Source organism: Hemicordylus capensis, chromosome 2, assembly GCF_027244095.1.
Source record: "Hemicordylus capensis ecotype Gifberg chromosome 2, rHemCap1.1.pri, whole genome shotgun sequence".
In the NCBI taxonomy this organism is placed as follows: Eukaryota; Metazoa; Chordata; class Lepidosauria; order Squamata; family Cordylidae; genus Hemicordylus; species Hemicordylus capensis.
This window is the reverse complement of record NC_069658.1, coordinates 175,061,718-175,081,314: the sequence shown is the minus strand read 5'-3', so window position 1 is coordinate 175,081,314 and position 19,597 is coordinate 175,061,718. Positions and strand designations below refer to the sequence as shown.

General features: G+C 46.1%; 1 protein-coding gene across 3 annotated transcripts in view; it reads right to left on the bottom strand.

Annotated features, from left to right (window-relative positions):
- Nucleotides 1–1,351: 1,351 nt before the first annotated feature.
- The window catches only part of LYL1 (LYL1 basic helix-loop-helix family member), a 28,920-nt gene continuing 10,674 nt past the window's right edge, over nt 1,352–19,597 (bottom strand). For 2 of the 3 annotated variants that reach the window (XM_053304068.1, XM_053304069.1), the window contains 2 exons: nt 4,481–4,572; nt 1,352–4,262 (listed from right to left, as the gene is read on the bottom strand). In XM_053304068.1, the coding sequence (XP_053160043.1) occupies nt 3,919–4,262; nt 4,481–4,572 (436 nt within the window). In that variant the 3' untranslated portion in view covers nt 1,352–3,918. Of the gene's footprint in view, nt 4,263–4,480; nt 4,573–6,322; nt 6,769–19,597 lie in introns of all 3 variants that reach the window. The other variant, XM_053304067.1, reaches the window with a different exon arrangement.

The following is a 19,597-nucleotide window of genomic DNA, read 5'->3' as shown; positions in this document are numbered from 1 at the left end:
CTGCTCCTGTCCAAAGAGGAAGGTCAAGGGCTGGGGAGTATGTTTGATGGGGAAGGGGGTCGTTTTCTGAGCCTCAGATTGGCACAGAAAACTAACCTTCTTTCTTCCTGGTTTGGGAAGAAGACATTGGGATCATTTTCAAGTTAATCCAAAGGGAGTATGGGGAGCTCACCCACCATTAGCAGAAGGTTTTCGTTTTAACCCCCAGCACTTCCACTTCAAAGAATCTCAAGAAGCAGGAGGGTGGGAAAGACCCCTGACCCCGAGTCCCTTGGAGAGCCATTGCCAGAAAGTGGTTGGGTGCTGCTGGGCAGCTGGATTCAAAACATAACATGGTGGACTATCACAAAAGGTCTCTTCACTCTCTTAGGCAATGTTTTAGGGAGCAATTGGAAAGCATGGCTTGCAAACTGCATACGACACACAGGTAGGTGGAACAGCCATCCTCTTGGTGTGTGTTCAAGTCCAGGGCAAGGTGGAATAAAGCGCATCAGACACCGCTAAAGAAAGGAGACTGCATAAATACAGTTGCACAGTGGGACACCCATTGTTTCCATTGGGCATTGCATTCTACAACTGCATTTGCACAACTTTACACCAGAGTGGAACTGCCCCGGTGTATAACGTTGTCAGCAGTGCTTACCCAGATGCAGCAGTGTGTGCAGTGCTTACATTGCCTTGCGTGGTATGTCAGCCATTGTTATTTTTAACCTATCATCTACCTTGTGGGTAAGCTTTCCCAATGTACAGTATTAAAAACTAGTTGGTTTGTGTGTGTACAATACCAGTTGGTATTAAAGCAGCAACATTTTTAAAAACCCACTTATTTCTGTAGAATTATGACCATTTGTTCAGGGCATGGTCCAGTGGGAAGTTCTATGCAGGCCTCACTGAAATCTCTCCCTAAGCCCTCCTGTTTATTGCAACAGTGTTTGAGCAGGAGCATTGCCTGTGGATTGGACCCATGGTGTTTTGATTAGTATGCCAAGGAAAATTTGATTCAAAGCTGCATAGCAAGCTGAAATTCAACAGGTGAAGCTTTGCTCAACATGGAAATGCAGCTAAACCCCTGCTAACTTGGCAAAGAGGCACCTTCTAACATGGTGATTCTCTTTATTTAGCAGGAGGAGCATAACTGGCCCTATCCTCCCCAGCACAGTACCCCTCCAGTGACTGTTGCTGGTGTCTATCTTATGTTTCTTTTTCGATTGTGAGCCCTTTGGGGACAGGGAGCCATCTTATTTATTTATTATAGAAATTGAATGAATGAATGAATGAATGAAGTGCCTCCCAGATCAGCCAGAGAAAAACCCTTCAGATTAAGACACTTGAAGGAGCCGCTTCTGGTTAGTAGTTTAAGAAATACCTTGGGTTCTTTAATTGAGCAGAATAAGGACACACAACAAGAACCAATCAGACAAGACAGATGGAGTAGGGGGCGGAAATCACGTGGCTGAAAAACCACCAATGGACAGGAGAAATTGGGTTTATCATTGCTCACAGTTTCCAAACCCAGAGGATAGACCTGAAGAAGAAACTGAAACCCAGGTGAGTGGGGTTGAAGAATAGCTGAGGAGTGACAAGGCTTCAGTGGAGTCTCTGCCACTGACTGCCAGGGCTGTTCATCAACTTGTACATGACATCATTTCTAGCACAGAACTGAGAATGTTGAGCATCTTTTCAAATGCTGCTGCCTGTGGAACCCTGCACCCCATCAAAAGCAGGCCATCTCTGTGGTGCCACATAAGGCGTCGTCTTCTTTCTGCTTCAAGCTAACAGAGCCACTCTTCTGGAAGAACATAGCACTTCTCATGATTTCAGGGATATTTTTCAAGATTTTCGGGCACTGCCAGCCACAGGCCTCAAAGGCAGCAAACCAACGCTCTGCATGATTTCCTTGCATTGCCTACAATGAGCGTGTGCACACACACCTCTCTCATGGTTGCCAATCTATAATGTTCTTTTCCCTACTGCCCTTCACCTACCCAGACTTTCTCCTCTCACCAACTCCTTGCAAAAAAATAAAATAAAAATTAAATTCCAGAACAAACTCCAGTTCTGTAAAAGTCCAAACAGAGCTTGCAAGATCCTGTAGTAGAGGCAAATTTGCATTAAACTATTTGCATGTTGTTTGACGGGGGGGAGGGTTGATTTCCACTTTGGAACTTCTCTTGCTTTGGAACAGAACATGAACACGTCAGGTCATAGTCATCTATTGGCTTCAACATTGACAGATCCAAGAATCCTGGCCCGGGCTCTCTCACTCCAATAGGCATTTGAAAAGCCTAATGGGAGCAAAGGGACTTGCTGGACCTGCCTGTCTTCTGCAGGAATGGGGAGCAATCCCTTTAGCAAACTCCGTCTGGATTGCTAGTGGAGGGTGCTGTGCTGTGGCTTGTATGGGGGCAAACAGTAGCTCTTTCTAGACTTCTCCTTCTCTCTGTCCTTGTTCCCTCCTCAAAGGCCTTCCCCAGCTGTCTTTACTGGATAACAGGCAACTCAGACCCTCCCACCACCTTGGACTGTCTGCTGCCACATTTGGGCTTGGCAGGTGGCCCAGGGTGCGTAGGGCAGGCTTGGATACTGACTCAGCACAAACCGCCCTTCGATTTCCAGGAAGGGGAAGGGTTCCGGCGGCCATGGGCTCCCGACTCAGCCCAACCACCACTGCTAGGCTCCAGCCCACCAAGAATGACACAGCAATTGCCACGGAATCACCTGTCAATCCCAAGGGGCCCTCCAAACCACCACCACCACACCCAGGCTTGAGTAAGTCCCTTTGCAGCCCACCTGGATGCTGAAAGCATCACTGTGAGCTGGCGAAAGAATGATCACTAAGGCTTATTTCGTACCACTTCAGTCAGCAGGTAGGAGCTCACGTGATGGCATGTGAAGGAAAAGATCGTTTTCTGGCCTAGCCATCTCCCCCAAAGGCAAAGTCTGCTGAATAGGACTCTGTTTTTCTCTATACCGTCATGTGAGCCCTCATCTGTGTTCTGAAGTGCTGCAGCACAGATTCAGGTGTGTGACCTCAGTGAGAACTCATCCCTGAAGGCAAAACTAGACGCAATGATACATGGCAGATGTAGAAGAGTCTCCAGACTTTTTCTTCTTCTTCCCCCTCTTCCATTAGGGAAAATATCTGGGCACCACCATCAAATCTGTGGCAAGGGTTTTAAAGAGAGAGAGCACCACTAGAGCCCCTTCATAGAGGCCACTCAGTGTGGGAAGGATGAACCTATGAGCTGAGGGCCTCACTAAATGAAATCCAATGCTCAAAGCCACTATTTTACCCAGCGGACCTCTTTTTTGTTCCTCTATATAGGCTCAAACATCCAGGTAGGATCAATGCAGACCTGACACTTGGAGCTGAGTATGCAGAGGCCAGGAGTGAAACACACTGGTTAGCAGAGCAGTAAAGTGCAGAGGACCATCCGAGCATCACCTCCCCACCCAGAATGATGCTCTAACAAAAATGGGCTCCATCTCACTGGAGGATGTGGAGTTGTGTTTTGCTAACCCGGCTCCCAATAGAGCTGCCCTCTGCTGCCCCCCTCTGGCTATTCTGGAAGCAAGCCAAGCTAGGGACATGAACACAAAAGCCCCACTCTTAATTCCTCCCCAAAGTCCCCATCAACTGGGCAGGTAGGGAAGTCTCATTCAAGGGGGCTGCTTTGCCCTCTCCACCCCATCTTAGGCCTCTGTACAGCCATACATTCAGCCTCCAACAGTGGTAGGAGCCCTAAGATCACAGCCTGCACGGTGACCTTTTGCACCCAGCACCAAATATCCCAGGAAGGGATGTGCCGCCTGGAGGCTTTCCATCCATGTTGATTCAATCTATGCGTGCAACAGTGTGTGTGTGGTGGGTGGAGCAGGGGGGGGGCATAAGGACCACACTGCCAACCAGGCCACTCATCACCGCAGCTCTCCGGCCCCCAGCACAGTCAGTGGCTCCACTGGCACCCATTCCAGTTTTATGGGTGCTGGTGGTGAGGGAGTCCCAGGGGTCCCATTGCAGGGGGTCTCTGCATCAGGAGGGTCCCCTCCAGCCGACCTGGCCTGGTCACTCAGCAGCTTCACGAGGAAGTTGATATATTTCATGGCCAAGCGAAGGATCTCATTCTTGCTCAACTTCTTGTCTGGCGGGTGAGTGGGGATGAGTTTCCGCAGTTCAGCAAAGGCACCGTTCACATTCTGTTGACGCCAGCGCTCTCGGCTGTTGGTGAAGACCCGGCGTGCCACCTTCTGGGGCTGAATCCCTGGCCATAGGAGAGAAGAACAAGTGGGTAAAATGCATTGGCAAAAGTTGGACACAGACTTGAGAAACATTCCCTCTCTAGTGTGCTCAAAGGGTGCTCTTGGCGCAGTCTTTTCTATTCAGGCTCAATCCCCATATCTGTAAAATGGGCAGCAGTTCCTGTGCTCTCTACTCCATCCCGGGAAATGAGCTTGGAAGGTTTTCCCCATAGCCACTCACCCTCTGTAATATCCTGTTCATAATGGCTCGGTCTGCGTTTCAGGCGGTTGTTGGGGAAGAGGCCAAAAGTCCCAGAGCTGCCAATGTAGATGCTAGGAAGAGAAGAGTAGAAATCAGGCTGATTCCTCCAGGGGGCACCAAAAGTCCCATTTAAATAGATGCATGCATGTTGAGTAGCACTGATTTTTCAAGCAGACCAGGTCAGGCAAGTCTAAAAATATGATTGTCATCCCTTCCAGAGGACTCAAAAGGCTCTTGCTCCTCTGAATGTCTTGAAGCTTATAGTGTGTGAACAGGTAGGGATCTGCATGCAATTGATTATGCATTTTAATTCAAGCTCGAAACTAAATACAGACGTTTCGTTGAAACGGCAGTTGACCCGGTTGTTTTGACAGAACAATACTCGAAATATTTTGAGTGTTTAGGCCATAGGGAACAATGGGGGAACTCAATGAAACAGCAGTTGACCCAGTTGTTTCGATGGAACAAAACTAGAAATGTTTCTGTTTAGGCCATAGGGAACAATGGGAGAACTCAAAACACCCCATTGTTCCCCATGGGTAGCTCCTAGGGACACCAAAGTGGGTTTGGTGGTAGAGCATGATGGGTGCTACCTACCACCCAACTAATAAAACAAATTGGCAACCAGGCGATTTTAAACAAAATTTTAATTCCCCCCCCCAAACCCCCAGAGAATCGCAAGCTAATTCCAGAAAACCAATCAGCAAGGGAGAAATAGGCCTCCAAAATGGTTCTCGAAATGTTGAAAGGGTTCAGAACAGGCCCTTTATTTAAAAGGTGTTTTGTTTTGCGCTCGAAACAGCTCATTTCAAGTTGAAGTTGACATCGAAACATTTTGCACCTCCCTATGGATGGGTGTTGACCTCTGCTGCCTTGTGCTTCTTTGTGGGAAACCTCCCCCTGCACGTCCTGGGCTCCCAATCCAGACAAAGGCCCCCGCAGTTGCTTCTTGAGGAGGGGGAAAGACTTGCAGACTTTCAATCATGGAGGCCCAGGGAATGTGCAGATTGGCCCCAATCCAAGATGGAGAAAGTAGCAGCAACCATGGAGAACAATGACACTGACCAGGGTCAAGAAAAGGTGAATATTTGCACAAGCAAAGTCTTTTTCAGGAAATACCCCACCAAAATCAATTTTTTCTCTTTCAACCTGAACACTGAATAACTACCACCCCAACCCTGTGCTATGGCAGGGGGAGGTCTTTTCCTCTCTGCAATTGTACAGCTAAGTGCAAAACAATATTATACATAAGCAAAATAATGGTAATAATAATTTATTATTATTATTATTATTATTATTATTATTATTATTATTATTATTATTATTAAAGAGCAAGAGTGAAAAAGCCAATTAGAGCTGCCAGTTCTAAAAGTTGATCTGAAGTTTCAGAGTCTGATGTGATAAGGAAAATTACTCTCGCAGTAGTTCTACTGAAATTAAGAGGACCAATTAGGCAATGCCAAACTTGTACTTTCAATCTCAACAGGACTACTTTGAGTAATTTTCCTCATCAAGTCAGCCAGAGTCTTTATCCTCCTCCTTTTTGTGAGCTCTGTTCAGAAGTGATTTTGCCCAGGTGGTTTTGCCCATGTGCACTAAATGGGAACGCTTGCGAGAACCAACAAATATCTGCATTGTCAGCTGCCCAGAACTTTTGAAATTTTAAGGGTGGGATTTTTTTTACCTGTTCTCTCTATTATTAAATTATCTAAAGAACCGGCACTGCTTCAGTGCAGCCATTGGCACTGGCAGATCCCCAGCAGAGCCAAGATGTCTTCTCGTTCCCATTCCCAACTCTGAGGACTTCCCCACAGGGCTTACCTGTTGAGAAAATGATGATGCTGATACTGTGAGGGCAAGAGGGGACTCCTGACTCCAGCTAGAGGCATGGAGGGTGGCGGGGGGCGAGGTGGCAGAGCGGACAGCTGCAAGAGGTTGGGGATGGGATGCAGTGCAGTGAGTTGGGTGGTGGGGACCTCATCATGCATGGGGGGCTTACTATGGCCTAGGCTGATGACAGGGATATTGTGGGGCAAGGGCACTGGAGGGGGCTCTGAGGGAGGACTCCCCTTGGTTTGAGGAGGAGGAGCAGGAGCAGGAGGAGGAGAGGGGCTGGTGGGGGGTGGGGTGGCCTCAACCTCATCCCCCCCACTAGCTGGGGAGGGGATGGGTGGCGGGGAAACTGGTGGAGGAGGGTTTTGCTGCTCTGAGGCAACAGGCGTCTGGGGGCTGTCCAGCTTCTCCATCATTTTTGCTCCACTCCTCATCTGTGGGGAGAATGGAAGAAGGTGAGGCTGACACCCTACTAACAGTTCTGATCAACCTGCTTTCCCGCAGATCAACACAACAATTGACATACAGAACAGCCAATGAACCAAGAGTCCTCTAGATTTTAAAAACACAAATAGCATTTAGGAGTCAAGCCAGGCCAGGGTATTTTCAAGTTGGCCTAACTGTTGAGAAATTAGATCTTAAGGCAGGGATGCTCATCATGTGTGTGATGAATAATCATAAGTCATCTGAAGCATACAAAGGGTGAATCTCCCCCACTTAGTGTAGAGTAGTAGAAAGTTGTGGGGAGTCATCCTTTGCATGTCCTCCTGACCACTGTCCTCCATTCCAGCCACCTCCTCTCTAACAGCTCTTGCCAAAGAGCAGCATGCTCTTTGCGTGTGTACACAAATACACATCAGAGCTCCAGTATCATTTATTCCACCTACAAATGTGTATGATGAATAAATCCTGTGTCCTCTGAAACATGCAAAGAACAATCCCCCTCCCCCTCCACCAGTGTTCCCTCTAATCTTTTTCATCTGTGCACCAAATGAATTTTGTTCTAGGGGGCAGTATCAAGACAGTCTGTGTGCAGATGCCTTCCTGATTCAACCTGAGCGGGATCTAAAATTAGCTGAGCGGACACCAAAAAGTGTGTGTGTGCACACATGCCTTAGAGGGAACACTGCCCCCCACTTTCCACTACTCTAAGAGTAGAGGAAAGTTGGAGAGAGTCACTGTTTGCATGTTTTAGACCACAGGGTCTAAAGTAGGGGTGCACCACTCAAATCCCCCGGTGCAGAGGCGTATCTAGGGAACATAGCGCCTAGGGCAAGCACTGAAATTGCGCCCCCTGTCCAAACACAGATATTTCAGATAACTTTACCATAATATCAGCTGAAAAATACAAGTCAAGCTCATTAATCTTTTAATATTTCAAAAACTATTTAGCAGTGGACGTAGCCAGACCAAAAAATGCTGGAAAACTACAAATTTCAGTATGCTGGGGCTCATGAAATACCCAAATACTATCTGGAGGTGTACTTGGAAAACTAAACAGAAGTGCCTGTCTAATTCTCTACTATGCATTGTAGCATCACTATTACATAAGTTTTAAAAATCAATGGAGAATTTGACTTTTCCCAGATACTCTGTAAATAATTAAAGGATATGCAGAGTAAACTGTGTCACTGCTTGGAATATATTCTAGTCTTTCAGAAAGACAGTTAAAATGAGAGAAAGAGAGCAAGAAACTCCCAGTGGGCCTTAATACTAAGGATTTCACACTGATTCAAAGACAAACTCACCATTAATAGCCATATTAGCAAGACATCACATTTAACTCACTTATCACAAGAAGCAAAGTAAGAGCAAATGAATCCAATCCTAGCTCATAAGCATCAGCTCAGTATTCACAAGCCCTGATTCTCTGTACATAGTGCCAATCTGAATATGTGTACAGTGACTTATATTATATATTATTATTATTTTACCTGTAGCCCCTTCGGGGGGCTTCCTAAAGGTTGGGGGTTTGCAAAGGTTCCTCCTCCCCCCACTGGCCTCTAGGGCCTCGCAGGGACATTTGAGCATGTGCAGTGGCCATTTTTAAAAATCTTTTTTTAAAATGGCCACTGAAAACAAAATGGCCACCGCGCATGCTCAAATGGCCTCTGCAAGGCCTGGCATGACCTAGGGCCTCACAGAGGCCATTTGAGCATGCATGGTGGCCATTTTGTTTTTGGCAGCCATTTTTTTTTAAAAAATTAATTTTACAAAATGGCGCCCCTTCAAGTGGCGCCCAGGGCATGTGCCCTGCCTGCCCTACCCCTAGATACGCCCCTGCCCTGGTGTGGCCGGAATCAACCATGACTCGATGCGAGGGGGCCAAAGCAGGGGCGTAACTATAATAGGGCAAGAGAAGACAGTTGTCTGGGGGCCCACTGCCTTGGGGGTGGCCCCCAGAGGCAAGTCACATGACTGACACCCCCAGACGCGCACCTGCCCGGGCTTCCTTCAGTTGTATTCATCCTCCGAAACTGATGTGAGTGTTAAGACCTGGAGCTACCAGAACAGCATGTCTTTCTCCAGTACCATTAAATGACTTGCATCGTCCACAATTTACAAAACCTTTAAAAAAATAATTTAGGATGATGTCCTGTTGTGGCACATAGGTGTTATATTTCTTTACTTCATGAGCTGAGCTTCAGTGAGGGGGGGACGGACCCATTTTAAAATCTTGTCTCTGGGCCCTCTTCAACCTTGCTACACTCCTGGGCCAAAGTCAATTTTCAGCACATCGTTACATTTAAAAAGCAATTATTTGCTACTTATGGATATGCCCTGTCAAGGGACCCACAGTTTTAACCAAGAATAGTGGCCAGAAAATAGGCCCTGTCCCTGCTCATTCAGTGAGGCACCTGGAGTACATACCAGCCCCAAACAAATGCCAAGTCCTCCCTTCTCCCTAAGTTGGTGTTGTTTTCAGGCTGCAATCCTAGATATGCTTACTTGGGAGTAAGCCTTATTGGGTACACCATGGGACGCATTTCTGAGTAAACGTGCAGAGGATAGCATTGTAAGGCAGTTTCTGGAGAGGAGTGACTCTCTGCTTTTCTGGAGTGCCCTCTGCCTGTGCCAGCCTGGTTATTTCTGCTGCTGTTCCAACCCACGCCATCCACTGCCAGTGCTGCTGCTCATGCAACAGCAACTGGCTCACTCATTGGTCTGTCACTGCCACATGCATCTCACCTGGTGGCGCAGTGGTAAAACTGCCGCCCTGTAACCAGAAGGTTGCAAGTTCGATCCTGACCAGGGGCTCAAGGTTGACTCAGCCTTCCATCCTTCCGAGGTCGGTAAAATGAGTACCCAGAATGTTGGGGGCAATATGCTAAATCATTGTAAACCGCTTAGAGAGCTCTGGCTATAAAGCGGTATATAAATATAAGTGCTATTGCTATTGCTATCTGGTCTCAAGCGGCCACGTGCACTGAGCCAGCTGCTTGTCAGTGAGACAGGCCAAGAGGTCTTCATGGCTTCTGCTGTTGCTGCAGGATGTTCCTACCTGGAGCAGGGGTGTAGGAACCATGGAGCAAGGGGGATGACCTTCCCCCAGCCACCAGGGTCTAGTGGGCTGCCAAGGCACCCCCCTTGGCCAGGGTGCCCCCTTGCCCATCAGCCAAGGCAGAGCTTCCCAATTAGCGGTTTGTGGAATTGCTGATTGGGAGCTCCTTTCCCTGCCTTCTTGAGAATGGGCCTGCCATTGGGCCTGCCCTTGGCATTGGCCCTGCCCCCTTGCATCTGATGTGGTTTGGGCCACGCGTGCTTTGTGCACACAATTGTGAAGCCTAGGGGGCGGGGGAGCCACTGGAGGACTTGGTCCCCCAGCCATGGCCAAGGTCCCTACACCCCTGTCTTGGGGCCAGCAAAAAGGTCTCTGTGTTGTGCATAAGGTTTAAAAGCCTTATGTTGTGCCTGGTCTAAAGTCTATGTCCTTCAGGGACATAGCTGCCTCTCATTATGATGAGGTATAAAAGGAATCACACTAAATGCCATTACATTCTAGCTGCTGTCAAACCAGCTGTGGAAAGAACCCTGGAGCAGAAGCAGCCCCGTCCTCCTGACCCAGTCAGCGTCCTCCATTCCAGCCCCCTCCTCTTGAACATTGTTCGTGCCAAAGAGCAGCATGTACGTTACACACACGCTGCACACACGCTGCACACACACACACACACACACACACACACACACACGATCTCCAGAATAATTTCTTTCCCCCGCAAACAGTAAGGAAACCACTACTTAAACTGCAGGGTAATACTACTTGTGGTGGTGGTGGTGGGGGGGGAATGCTTCAGCGATTATATTGGTACAGTACAGTTAAGATGAGAAGTTAAAACATTCTGTCATTATAAGCTCTGAACATTCTATTGCTCATAACATCTAAAATGTCTCTCCAATCTCTCTAAATATTTGCAGATATCAACTAGGTGACAAGTGACACCACTCTCCCAAATCTGGGGCAGATCTGATATAAAATGGTTGAAATGCAGCAGTTTTAAAATTGATCCTTAAGCTCTAGAAATATTTGATGCATGCAAACAGGGGCGCTCTTACTGCTGGACCTCTGGGCCAAAGTCCAGGGCCTCCACACCTCCTCGGGGCCTCCAAATCCTTTTTAGTCTGTCCTGGGTGGTGTGGTCACGTTAAAAATGTGTTAAAAATACTGTGGGGGTGTCCTCCAAAGACCTTTAGGCCCAGGCTCCAAAATTGCCTTGGTGCACCCCTGCATGTAGACGAGCACAGCTGCTCATTCTTCATTGGTACAACAATAAAATTCTACACCAAAGCAGTTCAAGGTTCTGCATTATAAAAATGTAAGATGCAGATCAAGGTCATTTATGTATTTGCTCACACACACACACACAAATTGTAGTTTGTGGAAATGCAACCCATTATTTGCACTTTTTACAAACTTGCAAAAATTATTTTGACAAAGAGCAGCTTGTTAGCATGAGGAGAAATTTATTGAAATAAGTCTTGTTAGTCAATTCTCCCTTCTCAAATTTCTGTATTTCCCCATCTGATATTTGAATTTTATATAAAAGCTCCAGCTTTTTTTACTTCTACGAATGAGTTTCAGATGGAAATAGAACAATATATTCTCAAGTTTCAACCCCAAAACTTGTTTTTCAGATTCTAAGCTCAAACCACACAACTCTGAAACATCTAATGAGTCTACGTTTGCATATGAATGAGAAGAGCTTTGTTAATGATGACTTTTGATGTGACTTGCTAGATACTTGTGTGGTCTTTACAATAGGGGTGGACCCAGTTTCACTCACATTAACTAATTTTGAAAGGAGAAAGCTGAAAATGTACAGCTTACAAAAATTACAGATACAATGCCATCCTGTGCATGTTTACTTGGAAATATGTTCCATGGCGTACGCTATAAGGCTTACTCCCAAGTAAGCATGCCTAGGATTGTGGCCTGAAAACAACACTGACTAAAGGAGAAGAGAGGACTTGGCATTTGTTTGGGGCTGGTATGCACTCAAAGTTATGCAAATTTGGTTTGGTTTTGTCAGAGGACTGCATATGAGGACAGCTGAGAACTGCAGAAATACCAATTCCATGTTGGATACCAGATTCCGTATGGAATGCCAGAAATGAAGTGTTGAGCAGAGCAAGTACGTGATGAATCGCAACAAAGAGATGATGCCATGCAGGCCTCAAGGATGCACACTGCCAGCACAGTCCCTGCCTGCAAGCCAACCCTTCCTATTTGCTAAATGCAGTACTAGTCCTGTGATTTTCCATATCGTGTAATAGCAGAGAGACTTGGACCAGAAAGATCTGGCTTCAAGCTGATTGTGGTAGTATTGGGACAGTCACTTTCTTCCAGCCCCATCTGAATTACTGCGAGCCAAAGAGGGATAACAACATATACCACAACTTAGCTAGGCTAATTTGGTGCCGCCAAATTGCATGTTAGTCTGCTGCAGCAAAAGCAGCAAGGAACTGTTTAGTCAAAACAAAGAGTCCTATGGCACCTTATATGATAACATCAAAGTCTATATGACTATATAGATAACTATATGATAACATCAAAGTTATCTATATAGATAGACTATATAGATAACTATATGATAACATCAAAGTCTTCATAACATCATAATTATTTAACATCATAATTTTGATGGACTAGGGACCACTTCCATGTCTGATGACCCCTATTGTACACTCTGGACTCTCTCCAAAGTTCACACCTAAACAGGGTCTTTCTAAATGAAGATGCAAGTTGTTTTCAATTATCCATGTGACAACTAGATGACATACTTGCCTCTCATGCAATTTCACAGCACCATCTGCTGGCCACTTGCTGGCATGCTGTGATGATAATTGCTTATTTTCAAAATACCTTAAAAGTACTTTTAATGGGGTTTGATAAAAGAGATTTTCATCACAGATTTCCAGCAAAGGCCAGCAGATGGCGCTGCCAAATTGCACGACCACATGGGTAATATACAACATGTATGTTTTGCATTTTCAAATGCAGTATTTTTCTGTATTGAAAGACCAGACAAGAAGGAAATCCAAGAGCCCGTTTATCATTAAGCAATAACAAGTGGTGAAGCTTTTCCTGGACTGCACCACTTCAGGGTGCACGCAGGGATGGCAGAATGTTCAACTATGGGAAAAGAAAATCCTGCACATAGAAAAATAGCATGTCACCATGGAGAAGGCGCGGCTGTCCTCTTGGCATGCTATTTTTGGGGGATGTGAGTGCCTTCAAACATGCTGTTCTCACCTTTGTCCTGAAGTGGTAGTTTAGAAAAAGCTCTACTGCTTGATCTTGCTGAATATCTAAGCGTGCAAAAGGAGTTAATTGTATTGGAAAAAGACAAAACAGCAAGCCAGCTACCTGGGGGGCGGGAAGTGAGGGCAGGGGGAGCTGTGCCTCCTCCTCCTCCTCCTCCAAGCAAACAAATACCCTTGTTAAGAAGCAAAAATTACAGCTTAATCAGAATCAGGAGAGCTATTTTCTCTGGAGAAAGGAGCTTGCATCAGTTGTAGCCTCCTCTCTTCTATGATTGGCCAGAATAGGTGCCAGTCAAGCTATCCTGTCTTCTGATTGTTTGGGTCTCCCCTAAGCATTGCCCCACTCAACACTCCTGAGGAAAAATACACAGCCTGTGTATTCTTCTTGTTGGGTTTTTGGTTTTTTGTTTTGCATTGTTTTTCACCCTTTTTCCCTGCAAGAAAAAAAAAGGGTGTGTGTGTGGGAAAATAAATACACAGGCTGATTGCCACAGCCTTTGTATTGTTGTTATTATTATTTTCTACCTTTTCCCTCGGATTGGGGGAGTGGGCGAAGCTTAGGGTAGCCTCCAAACAATCAGAAGACAGTACAGCTTAGCACCTTTTCTGGCCAGTCATGGAGAACAGGGAGGCTACTGCAGGAGGGAGGAGGGGTTGAAGCAAGCTCCCATCTTCTCAGAGAAAATTGCTCTTTGTGGCTCTTCTGATTAAGCTGCAAGTATTCCTTCTTAGCAAGTGCATTTGTTTGCTTGGTTGCTGCCCTCTTGCCCTTACTGACTGCTCCTGCCCAGTGGGCTTTTCTTTTCTTTTCACTGCAACCCTCCGCACATCTCCTTTCCACTTCTGTTGCCCGGTGAGGGTTTCTTTTTCTTGTATTCCCTCCCATACCCCTTTTCTCTTCTCTTGCCCACTAGAGTTTTCATCTTTCTCACACACACACCCCATCGTTTCCCTTCTTTTGCCCAGGGGGTAGTATTTCAGTGTGGAGATTTTGCGATGTGCTTGCTATGAGAAAACACTCCGACTCGGGTTTGCCAGCTTGCCCAGCTGCTAACGCTTCGTTGTGCAGGTCAGCCTGCTGTGGAAAGGTGTTTGGACTGGCACTGAGTGGGGTGCTTTATGTTCTTGGAAAGTGGGGTGGAGCCCCCAAAGAATTTAATAATGAGGTCGTACTGAAATAAATGACAAGAATGCCCATTGAAACCAGCGGGTGCTCCTTCAAGATCCACTGGAAATACTGGGAACCATGAATACTACCTGGCATGCCTGGCCTCTATAGAAATCAACACGTTATTTTTTAGTATATCCCTTCCTAACAATAAATTATGATAATAGCAAAGTAAGGTACATAAAACAATAAAAATCAAGGGTAGCATAAAAGAGAGCCAGCAATCATTGTATAACAAAGATTATGATGAGTATCTCTTCTCTCCTGTCCTCTGCCACCCTCCCCTGCAGCTACCAATATCCTGCCAAAGGATATACAAGTCCATATAATCCAGAAAATACCGTTTCCCATCTAAGTAACATAAAGTTGCACACTTTCATCATGCATCGCTTGCTCTCTGTATTTTAGTGTGAGATCCACTTCCCAAGACAGAGACCAGCATTCAGAGAAACAAAGCGTCTGGTTCCTTCATGGTCCATCCGCCAAACCCACCAATTTTGGCTACTGGAACCATCTCAGGGAACAAATGGTCACAGTTATTTTGGGCAGTGCCTACGGCACTAGAGATGGAAGATAGCATTGTTGCACTTACAGCTTTCTCTGTGTTATTGCCCCTTCTTTTCCCCCAACCCCAAAGGGTTAGGTTAAAATTGCATGCATATTTTCCCACAGAGGAAAGGGTTAGGGTCACAGTTAGGGTAACAATGTAGCAACACAACACTGCTTTGCATGCAGGTTCAATCCCTGGCTTCTCCGGGTGGGGCAGGACTAAGAAATACCCTGTCTTGAAACCCTGAAGATCTGCACCCAGCCCGGGTGAACAACAATACTAAGGTAGGTGGGCCAATCCATAGTTTGACTCAGAGCTTCATGTGTTAACATTATCTTTCCTCTCCAATAGCAGTATTGAACCTAGCATACACAACCCTGGCCTTTTGTTCCTTCCTAAAATGGATTAACTGCTTTGCTATTAAAATCTCAAAAGATTAAGATTAAAATCTTAAATGTGATATAGAAGACCATTGCACTCATTGCTTAGATTGACAACACTCTGATGCGGGACTAGCAAGAGCTGGTAGTTCTTGGTATTCTGGTCTTGGGATACTATACTGTCTGTCTGTCTCTCTGTCTCTCTCTCTCTCTCCCCCAGCATGACAGAAAGGCCCCTCACTGCAGGCATCGATGAACATCTGATGTGCAGGGAATCCTCAGCCCTCAACAAGAGATGGTGTGATAAGATTGAGGCAGACCTCCTCAGCAGATCATCGCAGCATGCGGTCGTGGTCTCACCCACATATGGAGGGAAGAAGCCACAGTCTTCTGTGTTGGTTTCTTTAAGGCTCTGTTCAGTGTTGGGAGAAGGCTTCTCCTATGTTCTCTATTCTTACTCAAGGGATTGGCAAGCTCTTGTTTCTCCAGGCCTGGCTCTCTGACTAGGACCTCCACTAGGCCTCCGCTAGCCCGATTTTCTTTGATCGTGAGAACCACCGGGCTTGGCTGCAAGCCCAGTGGTTCTAGAGCGGGTAACCTACTCAAGAACCCCTGCCCTAAACCAGGTTTCTGGTTTTGAAGATCGTGAGTAGTGGTGGCTTCGCGCCGCAGCTACTCATGAGGAGCCCCCTGGAGGGGAAGCGAAAAACCGCCTCCTGACTCTGGGGGGGGTCTCACCAGCATGCCCTGTGCGCTCACGCAGGGCATGCTGGAGCTTGCAGGGGCCAATTGGCCCCCGCTCTCCCCAACCCCCACCAGCTCTGTCATGGAGCCAGCAATTGTGTGGGCGGCTGATCCGGCCGCCCAGGGCTCCCTCTCCGCGCGTGTGTGGGGAGAGCGGGCTTAGCCCGCTCTCCCCGCTCACCGCCCCAAACCATAGGTTTGCCATATTCTAGCTAGTGGCTTTCCAAATCCGGGTGGCTAGTTTGCATATTATGTAAATTGGCTTGAAAACAATTTTTGAGCAGAATAGTGACGGCATGTTTTGCTCCATAACTCCGCTTCTACAAGGGCTAGAGCTTTTTTTAAATTATTCTTAAAGAAAGCTGAAATCTGGGTGAATCTGAGTGGGCCAAGCAATCTAGGTGATATGCTTAAAATCCGGGTGAAACCTGAAATTCCAGGGGGCATGGCAACTCTATCTCTGACTGGCTCCTATACAAGCAGCTCAAGGGAAGTTGTTTGTTTTTTTCCCCCCCACCCACATCAACATGTTTGCTAAAAGTACCTTCATCTCATACTTGTTCTCAAGCCAGCACAGCCATGCTTGCAAAGAATTCAGGCTCACCTGCACCATAAATTTATTGCCAAGGTTCCCCTTAAAGAATCCTGTTAATTGTAGTTTGGTGCTGAGAATCCTCTTCCCCCAGACCCTTAGCCTCCCACACAGAACTACAGTTCCCATGGTTCCTTGGTGAGAGAGTGTGACTGTGATGTAAATATGCCCCAAACTTTATCACACCACTTTTCGCGCCCACCTCCCTCAGTCTCTCTTCCTTCCTTACCATCCTGGCCCTTTCTGACTCTCAGGAAAGTTCTAAGCGCATCTGGCTAGATTCCAAGGAGGGCAGGACTCCTGTCACATTCATAGTTGTATAGAAAAGGGGACTTTGTGGTGTTGAAACAAGTTTATTCTCCAGACTTCTTCTGTCTACACCGTGATGTCAAACATTCACTACATAGTCTCTGAATATTTGAATATCTCTTCCCATCTGCAATATGAGAATAAAAAGGGACAAGTAGCATGTTACAGTCAAACTTGTGTTTTTATTTACTCAAAGCAGCCTCAAGGGGCTATGATTTGGGGCACCGGGAAGGACTTCTTAAACATTTTCCCTCCAGTCATTTTTCTTTTTGAAATTACCCTCACTAGTTTTTCAGGTTATTTATTTCTTCCAGCTTAGGGGTTCCCAACCTGTGATACTCCAGAAGTTGCTGAATTACAACTCCCTTCATCCTCAGCCACAATTTATTGGGAATTGTAGTTCAACAACATCTGGAGTACCACAGGTTTGGAACCCCTGTTCCAGCTGATAGGATGAGGAAAATTACTGAAAGTAGTCCCATTGAAATTAAAAGGATAAGTAGGCAATATCTAACTAGTTATTTTAAGTTCAGTGGGACTACTTTGAGTAGTTTTCCTCAACTTGTAAAGTCTCAGTTTTTAATCCCACCTGTCTCCAAGTAGCTCAGGGCAGGACAGTTAGGCTCATAGAGAATCCTTGTGCAGATGACAACCTGATTGATTGATTGATTGATTGATTGATTGATTGATTAAGTGCCATCAAGTCGATGTCAACTCTTAGTGACCACATAGATAGATTCTCTCCAGAATGATCTGTCTTCAGCTTGGCCTTTAAGGTCTCTCAGTGGTGCATTCATTGCTGCCGTAATCGAGTCCATCCACCTTGCTGCTGGTCATCCTCTTCTTCTCTTTCCTTCAACTTTCCCCAGTGTTATGGACTTCTTAAGGAAGCTAGATCTTCGCATAATGTGTCCAAAATATGACAGTTTGAGCCTGGTCATTTGTGCCTCGAGTGAAAATTCTGGATTGATTTGTTCTATGACCAATTGTTTTTTCCCCGGGCTGTCCATGGTATCCTCAAAAGTCTTCTCCAGCACCAAAATTAAAAAGTGTCAGTACTTTTTCTGTCTTGCTTCTTTCAAAGTCCAGCTTTCGCATCCATAGAGTGTCACGGGAAAAACCATTGTCCAAATGGTTTTCGGACAATGCTAATGTGTATATTCTCCCTAGATGACAACCTAGGGAGAATATATACATCAGCATTGCACCAGCTGACCCCACCCCAGCCTCTGAATGTTCATCCCGTCTTCTGTGTGGAGGGTGCAGGGGTTGGGGCAGCAACAGCCCCTCCCAATGTGTTCGTTCTTCTAAGATGAACAGGTCTATAGTGACCAGCCCAAGGTCACAGTGAGCTTCATAGGACTTCTTTCTAAACCTAACACATTAGTCTTAGATTATAAGCCTAATGGACGATAAGGCTAATCCATTATACCACACTGGTTCCGTATGCATACAGCACTATGTAAACACATCTCTGGAACCTAACAGAGAGGCAGCAGCGAGGGGTTTTGAGCAGAAAACAGCTGGCAGGGAAAGGGTTAACCAGTCTCCCTGAGGTTCCTTTCATTAAAAAAAAATAAAGATCGGGGGCTTCTTAGGCCCATTTGTACACAAAGTGATCTGTTGCTTTCCTTTAATGCTTGTATTTGGCGCACATCATTTTTGTAAGGATTTCTGAAATGATGTGCGCAAAGTGATTTGAATGCTCTAAAACACAAGGGAACTGCTTCATGTGATTATCTCTCTGCACCCAGCCATGGTTAGCACAGGTCCTTCTTCTGCAGGGCCAGGGTAAAGATGTTGGGGCCTAATTCTGAGGCCTATCTTCCCTTCTCCTAAGACACTCCAGAAGAAGTGACCACCGCAGACACGCTGCCATTCCAGTTGACTGCATAATGAGGAGCCCCAACAGGAGGGCTGGTCTTGTGGTAGCAAGCATGACTTGTCCCCTTAGCTAAGCAGGGTCTGCTCTGGTTGCATATGAAAGGGAGACTAGAAGTGCGAGCACTGCAAGATATTCCCCTCAGGGGACGGAGCCACTCTGGGAAGAACAGAAGGTTCCAAGTCCCCTCCCTGGCTTCTCCAAGATAGGGCTGAGAGAGGTTCCTGCCTGAAACCTTGGAGAAGCCGCTGCCAGTCTGTGAAGACAATTCTGAGCTAGATGGACCAATGTTGGTCTGACTCAGTATATGGCAGCTTCCTATTTCCTATGTCTTTCTCTAGTACCATTAAATGACTTGCATCTACAATTTACAAAACCTTTTAAAAGGTATTTATTGTTCTATGTAAACCACTCTGAGAACTCTGGTTGATGAGCGGTATATAAATATTATAGTAGTAGAACAGAATGGGGGCTGGGGCTGCTTATTTCCTGCTTCTCACATTATTTGCAAATATGTGGAAATTTGTTCATTTGGCTCTCTAGTACTTTTTATTTTGCTAGGGTTGCGGTATAGAAAAGCAGATTAGCTTCCCCGCCAGCTGTGTGCAGTGCAAGTGTTACTTGATCCCCCCCCCCCCCAATTTTTGCATTTCAGACTTAAAGGCCTATTTGCTAAATTTCAGAAAAGCGGACAGCCTAAAACAATTGCAGCGGTTTGCTCTAGTAACAACTTGTGTGCTATTTCCATTCTGTCTGAATAAGGATTTGCATAACATGACTCTGACACTAACACTCATTGGTCCAGTAAGAAATAGCTCCTCATCCTGTGTCTCATCTGTGTTGGGCTGTTGTTCACTGGACTAGATAGACCATTGG